General features: G+C 33.3%; 1 protein-coding gene across 1 annotated transcript; it reads right to left on the bottom strand.

Annotated features, from left to right (window-relative positions):
* Window positions 1-1,949: 1,949 nt before the first annotated feature.
* Window positions 1,950-8,255, bottom strand: LOC115995605 (succinate--CoA ligase [ADP-forming] subunit alpha-2, mitochondrial). Its single transcript, XM_031234690.1, has 7 exons — window positions 7,883-8,255; window positions 6,879-7,088; window positions 6,112-6,282; window positions 4,769-4,892; window positions 3,768-3,829; window positions 3,249-3,330; window positions 1,950-2,471 (listed from the first exon to the last, which is right to left on the bottom strand). Exons 1-7 carry the CDS (start codon window positions 8,114-8,116, stop codon window positions 2,335-2,337), a joined length of 1,020 nt encoding a protein of 339 aa, XP_031090550.1. The 5' UTR covers window positions 8,117-8,255; the 3' UTR covers window positions 1,950-2,334.
* Between the last annotated feature and the right edge of the window lie 818 nt (window positions 8,256-9,073).

Raw genomic sequence — 9,073 nt, 5'->3', positions numbered from 1 at the left:
ATTAGGAAAATAGTAATATAGGTATAGTAATATGTATAATTATTAGCTGAATTAGAATAATAAATATAATTGTTAGTGTAGTAATCTTAAGTCTGACAATTATTAATAAATGAATTATACATTTTTTGTTTTTTTTTTTTTAATCTCATTTTTCACTACCTTTTAATCGGAGAAATTTTTATTTGTAATTTAAATTCACAACTGAGAACATTATGTTGTGATTCATCAAAACCGCTGAAATAGTTGTGTTTTCAATAACAATATTGTGTTGTTTTTCGTGCTATTAAAGAATAGTTATGGATTTGTGCGATCAGTACATGTTGAGAAGATAAAGATTACTTTGAAGTTTAAAGCCATTTGCAAATGTAAAAGATGAAGATTGCATTGGAAAAGATGAATATTACTTGGAATGATTTGTGCGATCAGTGCTGAGATGATGAAGATTGCTTTGAAGTTCAATGCCATCTACAAATGGAGAAGATGAATACTGCTTAGAGGGATTTGTGCGATCAGTGCTGAAAAGATGAAGATTGTTTTGAAGTTTAATGCCATCTGCAAATGGAGAAGATGAAGATTGATCTGGAGAAGAAAAATATTGCTTAGGAGGTGACTCATGAGAAATTAGAAAGGAGGAATTAAGATCCTAAACATAGTTACATAGGTTTATTTATAGGTGTAAATACATGTAAAATGACATTTTTGTCCAATTGTTTAACATTACAAAAATAACCCTAAGTTTTGGGGGGAAATTTGGCTACATGTAAAATGACATTTTTGTCCAATTGTTTAATATTACAAAAATAACCCTAAGTTTTGGGGGGGAAATTTGGCTAGGCACTTCTATTATTATATAGATATAGATATAGATATAGATATAGATATAGATAGTGTTTGTATTTCATTGGAGATGCAATCCTTTTTTACCAAATCATGATTTTGGTTTTAGATTTAGCAGTAGTTGGGTGGTTGAGATAATTATCTTTATTGGTCTTTAAATGAAGCAAATAATGTGGAAAAACTAGCATGAAGTATTGGAATTAGCATACATGGAGAAATGACTAAAGCATGAAAGTGAAATTAGTTGGTAGTCTTGAATGTGCTAAAATAATTGAGAACAAATGGTGCAAATGAAAAAGGAATTCCTAGTGATTTAGTTTTTTAATATGAAAAGAATATTGTAATTTATATATGAAGATTTATGGAGGAAATTTGAAAACGTTATATGAAATGACCAATACGTCTTTTAATAATTTAAAAATTCAAAATAAATTGTTAATGATAACAAAATTTATAAATAATGGATTAAAACTATCACTTTCAACAAAATTAAATAGAGAAATTTGTATAAGATAAATCATGAATTGGATCTATAATTTAAGTATAACTAATGGACTAAAATCATAATTTTTCCTATTTATACAAATGGTAAAATTATTTTAAAGGAAAAAAAAAACACTTCTATGATAATCTTTTCTGCCAAAGTAGGAAATAAATGGTAAAATTAATTTTTAAATTTCTTTTTTCCAACCTAGGTTAATATGACCAAAATTACGATCTCTTCTTTTCCATTCTTAAAACAAGACACTGTACTAAAAAAAAATTGCAAAATGTTTCAAAATTATAAATTGAATCCGCAAACAAATGCAACTCCGAATGGAAAAAAATTGGGACACTAATCTAACTGTTTTTGTTATAAATAATATTATTGTAGCCATTATGGTTTTCAATATATAATAGTCATAACGGTCATAATTTATATCTATCATTTATTATTTTCCATTACAAATGTAATTATATATATACCACTTCTTTGTACTCAAATGTTGTAGGAATAATAAGATTATTATTATACTTTGTCTCTGCGTTTAACTATTCTGCTTCTTCCTTTGGTTGTACTGTACGCGTTACGAATACAATCCGTTTCAACGAAGCCGGAGAGCGCTGTGGGCTAAAGGTAACAAAAAATTCACAATAGTTTTAAGATTCGACACATTTTCAAAAATTATTACTCAACAAGACAAAGGTTTACTATCATAACAATTAACAAGGAACTCCAATGGTTTGGTTACACAATTGTAACTCACTCGCAAGGTATTTTGCCGAGCTGCAACAGGCAACAAATTGCACGATACCAACATGATCCACACAGCCAAGGCAATTTTGGACGTGTATAAACCAAACGCTTATTGCGGTGGCTTTCATCGAGCACTTTGTTAACACAATGCAGCAGCATCAGCATTGTTTTTATCTCGTTATCTGTTAAATAGGATAATACGACAAAGTGAATCTGTCAATCAAAAAAATCTAGACTCGTGCTTGAAGATGCTCAAGGCTTTACACAAGGCCCCTTTGTTTGAAGACGTCGAGCATCGTGACTCCAATTTGTGCTGGAGATTCACAGACTGTGACGCCAGCTTCTTTTAGGGTCTTGATTTTGTCCTGAGCTGTACCCTTTCCACCTGACACTATAGCTGCAAATTCAAGCAGTCGATCAACAGATCAGTAATGCGTAGTGTGCAAAAACGTGACTAAAAAAATACAAAGTAACTGAAGAATCCCATTTAGAAAACCTAGACAAATAAACAAACAAAATCACAACTTGAAGAAAGTAATGAAACAAATCCTATATATTACATTAGAAATGAGTAGAGTATCATCTAGAAATTAAAGAGTACATTTACATATATTAAACAATCTTCCACTAGAACCAGCTTGGTTAGCGTGAGAGGTGCACTCTCATCCCTTAAGAGAGGTCAGGAGTTCAAACCTCCCTCTCATATGGAAAAACCAATCTGGCCAACACTTTGCCCCTTAATTGGGTCAACCTAGTGTGAACGGGGTTAGTCTGAGTATGGTATGGGCTTAAAAGTACCTTCAATCAGTAGCATAACAAAATACAGTATTCCTCAACGACAGATATAAAATAGTCCATACTTGGCGGAAACATAATCCTAGATTAAACAGAACTAAAAGCTATTAACAGATCAATTCAAAATTATAAATGAAAGGAGCATTTGGCACAACCGCAAGGAAAAAAAAAATAAAGAAGAGAGACAGAGAGCCTTAAAGCATGGAAGAAAGTGCTGTTTTTTAGCTAATAACTCTGCATCAATTGGAATTGATTAAATCATTATTTTCTCCCCTGAACCCCTAAAAAGTGAATAAAAGGGGAGAGACGCTTGGTGCAAGGAACATGAGATCATAAGAATGTGGAACCAAGTGTACAGATGCTGAAAACAGCGCATTACCTCCTGCATGGCCCATTCGCCGTCCAGGTGGAGCAGTAAGCCCGGCAATAAAAGCAACAACAGGTTTTTCAGTTCCACTTTCCTGTTTCAGTTGCATAAAGAATTATTAATTGCCACGTGGCAAACGGCACTTATAAGTTATAGCGCATCGTAATAGACTTTAAAATTTTCAGACTACCAAAAAGAAAGGACTGGAAAACCCTTTGCATCTCATGTAAAAAACAATTGCACAGGTCAAAAGACATTTAGAAAGTTTTTGAGAAATTGGAATAATCTAACACTCCTACTAGTATGCTCACCTAAAATAAATCCTGCATTACAGTTTTGGAGGAAGTTGTCTATTATGTTTTTCAAAACTATGGTTTAAGAAACGCTAAACAAATATGTACATCAAATGTTCAAATCTCTAACATGAGATTGGTTTTATAATATTTTTAATATACATGATGATACTCATAATAGCAGAGTGATTGCATAAAATATTATAATCATGCCATATAAAAGGCACCAACTACTCACCTTTATGAAGGCTGCTGCATCCTCTTCTGCTGTACCACCTATCTCACCAATAAGCACAATACCTGAAATGGACAATGCAGGTATAATATGACAAGACAAGCACAATTGGATATCCATCGTTGGATAGATGGACTTCCGAAATTGCATGTTAATACTAAAGACAAACCTGCTACCAATGCAAAGTACAGTAAGAGAAAACATAGAAACCAGAGGAAAGTAAGTCTTATTGTTTCTATGTATAAACATTGGGAGACTAGTCTTCAAAGTCAGTAAACTGTTTATCAATTGGATTTAAATTAAAGAAACCATGTATTAGGCTGAGTCCAGCAGACACTACCAAAGCTCGGTTTAATCAAGTCCAATAAGAAATGTCTGATAAATTTTAACGAAACAATGCAATATTGCAATGTAACCAATGCATTCTTCACTGAACTCCATTGCAACTCTCAACCAAAATATCAACAAAAATATATCATGTAATAGCTTTACTCCCACCAAAGAGAATACTAGAGGGATGAGAGATCTAAAAACACCATCACAAAGGATCTATCAACACCTGAGAACTTGTTATTGGGTTGAGAAACTACTCCAGCCAATTCAAACTCTGTTCTAGTTCAGTCAACACCAAGCTGATTCAAGTCAGACTGGTTCTAAGCCAAATAGTTCGGCCATCGACCACTCCTAGCATAGAATGTGAAAGCTAGTCCTAGTCTTACTTCTTAAATGCTACTAATATCAAACAAGCATACAAAGAGTAACATGTTGGCAGAGACAAAAAGAACAGAAGTAATTCCTTTAACACTGGGCATATATAATTCCGTGATAACTCATCATGCTTATAAATCACAAAACATTCTTTTCAAATACACACACACACACACACACACATATATATGATGTATGCATCATCATGCCAAACCTTAAACAAGACTCCAACTACAATCTATATCACAAACATACAAATTAGATTAAAATTACACTCCAACTTGGAAAAGATTTACCTTCAGTCTGCGGATCAGCAACAAATTTCTCTAAGCAATCAACAAAATTTGTACCATTGAAAGGGTCTCCACCAATCCCTACACAGGTTGACTGCCCCAAACCAACAGCAGTTGTTTGGAAAACCTATAAATAGGTTACAGATTGAATTATTAATAACAAATGATAAATGATATAGCAACTGCAGAAAGTACTTGGAAAATGAATTTATATAATATGAACTCAGCAATAACAACCATCAAGTACATCAAACACTTTTTCCTTAATAATCTCATAACCATAGAATACCATTCAAATAGTTCAACTAAGAGCAGAAGCAGCATGTATTATACTGACATTTTAAAAACACAAGTATTAGGGACCAAAAGCATGTTTGGGGATATAAAAGCTTCAGGAAATTGATCCTATTGGCCTATTCACTTATCGAAAGAATAAATAAATAAAGTCCCCTATTTTAAAGATCTAGCAATTACTGCCCCATTAGCACCATACTATGGTGATGGGTGGGCCCATAAGTCATAAAATTTACTACCTCTGTCCCAAAATGGTTGTCTGGTTCGTTTAACGAGGCTTGACTGAAGTAATTTGTAATCCAATTTTTCATAATATTAAGTTTAGCATTAATATATAAAATTTATATATTTAGAAACTACATTAAAAATACTATTAAACACAAAAAATTAAATTTAAAAATAATAAAAAATTATTAAAGAAAATAAGCAAAGAAGAAAGAGTTGGTTTGACCAATGAATAGTAAATAGGACAGGTAAAATGGGACAGAGGGAGTATTAGATTTTTCACCCAAATTTACTGGAAAAGTGAAGCTATTTTCAATGTGGACAAATAGAATGTGAGAGAGAATTCATGTTGGAAAATTGTCCTTTGACTAAAACAGTAGTAAAACTTAAATAAGAATCTCCATTCCAATGAAGATTTCTAGTTAACAGGATTTATATTCAGACATCTCATGCAGTATCAAGCCTAAAAATAGAAATTTAGAGATAGAAACTAAACATGAGAATAATATTACAATATGTAGAAAACTGATGTTTCAGACCAGAAAAAATGCAGAAAACTGATGTTCAGAACTGAAAGAAAAGTTTCTGATTTATATTTCTGATCTATACAAAGATTACAAGATGTTTCTACTCTCTACTCTCTATTATTTCAGATATACACACTAATATATATACACACGAGACATAATAAAACTACACTGCTCTAGGTAGACACTACACTGCACTGCTCAAGAAGTCTGCCCAAGAAGTCAAAGATGTGGACTGCCCAAGGCAGACTGCCCAAGGCAGATATATTTAATATTTCAACACAATACAGTATATCTTACCGCTTCATAAGTCAATGTACCAGATCGAGAAACAATTCCAATACGGCCAGGTTTGTGAATGTAACCAGGCATAATTCCAATTTTGCATTCACCTGGTTTGATAATGCCAGGGCAATTTGGACCAATAAGACGAGTTTTTGACTGTTTCTTAAGAGCTGCTTTTACCTTAACCTGTAGTTGGCAGTTATTGAGGCTGGAATGAGTAACGAGAACTACAAAAAAGAAATCAAGGTACTAACAGAAATTTAAGGAAAAAATAAAAATATACAAGCTACAAAACTGCGGAGGTGTACCAAGTCCACTCTGGGAAGCCATTCCTCAAATCTCAATACTAAAATCCCAATGAGAATTACAACAAACAAAACACATTGCTTAATAGTTAATACCATAAAGAGTCTTCACTCCAAAAGTCCAAATTTCCAATTAAAAGGAAGAGGCAGAAATGTGCACACAAAGCATGGAAAAAAAAATACAAAAAACAAAAAAACAAAAAAAACAAAAAACAAAAACAAAAACAAAAACAAAACAAAACAAAACAAAACAAAACAAAACAAAAAACAAAAAAACCTTGCCCTTTCATTCTAGTCCATTGTGTTTTATGGGAAAAGAAAACATATTAATTTCACCAAGGGGATGCAACCATGTATAAAAATATAAATAAATAAATAAAATCCCCTGCAATCATTGCATATCACTTTTCTTATCTTACTTGGTACAGCTAAAAAGAATGCCAAGCATGTAGGACAAAATGTAAATATGTAATTTACCATATCATGCTGAGGAATTCCTTCTGTGATGCACACAACCAAATCTAATTCGGCTTCCATTGCCTCCATAATAGCTGCTGCAGCAAAAGGAGGAGGAACATAGATTACTGAAGCATTAGCCTTGGTTTCTGCTTTTGCTTCTGCAACAGAGTTGAAAACAGGAAGTCCCAAGTGTTCTGTACCACCCTTTTTGGGGGTGACTCCACCAACCTGATTAAGCATATAAAAAGTAAGAATGAGAAAATAGCAAATTTCTTCACTTTCAGCAAACCCTCAATAGACCAGAGAAGCATACAAATTCAAGAAGCATATTCAAAATGAACTTTGATAATGAAATTGAATAAAGAAAAATTGCCAAGAGGCCAATAAAGTCAAAACCAAACTCTCACGGCTCAAGGTTCAAACATTAAGAACTTAAAAACTTGGTCAAATCAAATATCATAGTGCTACTTAGCCTTGCAGCTATCAAAATGGACTAATTTAATCTGAGAGAAAACATGAAAATCCCCCCAAAACTGTTATCAAAGCAGCCACTAGCACTGGCTTCCAACCTCACTAACTCCTACAAGTATTTGCTGCATTCTATAAATCAGCAAAGGCAGTATAACTTAGTTAACAAGTATCCAAGAAAAAGCCACTTATGCACACGTTTTTAGCTCATTACATGTCATCTACTTCAATTTCAAAACATTTAATTGATTTGATATCAAATAGAAAACATAACACTGAACAGATTTTTTTTTTGTACACAAATTTCTGCTTCTCCACTTTATCCCTATTTTTGGTAAAATCTACATCAATTCTACAATAGAAAAGCCCAATTAGCAGAAATGAATTAGACCCATAAACTATCAACATAAAATGCTGAAAAGAAGGAAAAACATTGCATTTCAAATTCTACATTTGTATCAACCTTTATTAGATCTAAACTATCAATGGGTCATTAAACACAAACATATGTACAACAAAATATACGAATAAAATATATTGTCATTATTCTGTACCATCTTGGTCCCATATTCGATGGCCTGCTCAGTGTGAAAAGTGCCGTTCTTTCCGGTGATTCCTTGGCAGATGACACGGGTGTTCTTGTCAACAAATACTGCCGGAGGCGGCGTAGGCGATCCAAAGCATCGGTTTTGTTGGTGTTGCCACAGAGGAGATGACGCCGGCAACGGCGCGTTAGGGTTCAGCTTCTTTGACAAGTTAGCGATCAATCTCGAAGCTTGGCGAGCCATCAGTACTGCGTTTATACGGAATAACGGCTTCGATGGCGAAGCTCCAAATTTCTTGTGCAAAGCAGGGCAGAGCGGAAGCGCAAATGGGCAAAATTCTCAACGAGCAGAGGTTGCCAGAGGGCCCCATAAACAAGTCAGACCCGGATCCATGTTTATTGGATCCGGATTGCACTAAACATTGTTGGACTCACATTAGGCAAATTACGGCAAATTATTGTGTTAACCAACGTGAATCATAACAAAAAATATATTTTTAATATATTAAAAGTATATTACTCGTGTATTGAATATACATTATACAAAATAATGTATTTTCAGTACTCAAATAATATACTTTCCCTAAATACAATGTATTATATTTTTAATATACTAAAAGTGCATTATTTATATACTGAATGTACATTATTTTAAAGTATGGTCTATACAGTTGTGTGGATCATGATTCACACAATAATGATTGCTCCCTATATAGACCTTAAGGGGGCAAATTATACCGTGCACCACAGTGTACATAGCAATGTGCACCATGTACGTAAACGACGTCGTTTTGAGCATTGTAAACTAACCGTTTGTTTTTTTGAAAATTACGTTTCCCATGTTCGGCCGGTGTCTGTATTTATATTAATATTCTGTATATTCCAGGCAATCATTCTGTGTATTCTAGGCAACCGTTCTGTGTATTCTAGGCAACTGTTTTGTGTATTCATGTTAGTAACACATGTTGTGATGTGTTTGTACATTCGAATGTTTAGGAGGATGAATTCTGTGTATTTTGTGTCAATATTCTGTGTATTCATGTTATTAACACAGATTGTGATGTGTTTGTGCATCCGAATGTTAGGAGGATGAATTCTGTGTATTTTGTGTCAATATTCTGTGTATTCTGGGCAAACATTCTGTGTATTCTAGGAAAACGTTCTGTGTATTCTAGATAATGATTATGTATATTATAGATAA

Source organism: Ipomoea triloba, chromosome 11, assembly GCF_003576645.1.
Source record: "Ipomoea triloba cultivar NCNSP0323 chromosome 11, ASM357664v1".
NCBI lineage: Eukaryota > Viridiplantae > Streptophyta > Magnoliopsida > Solanales > Convolvulaceae > Ipomoea > Ipomoea triloba.
This window is presented reverse-complemented; position numbering and strand designations above follow the sequence as displayed.

Excerpts from the sequence above, each read along its gene's own strand:
- LOC115995605 (XM_031234690.1), bottom strand. The coding sequence starts at position 8,116 with ATGGCTCGCCAAGCTTCGAGATTGATCGCTAACTTGTCAAAGAAGCTG. Across the intron at positions 7,089-7,882 it reads TCGAATATGGGACCAAGATG|GTTGGTGGAGTCACCCCCAA; the intron begins GTACAGAATAAT and ends ATGCTTAATCAG. Across the intron at positions 4,893-6,111 it reads GTACATTGACTTATGAAGCG|GTTTTCCAAACAACTGCTGT; the intron begins GTAAGATATACT and ends ACCTATTTATAG.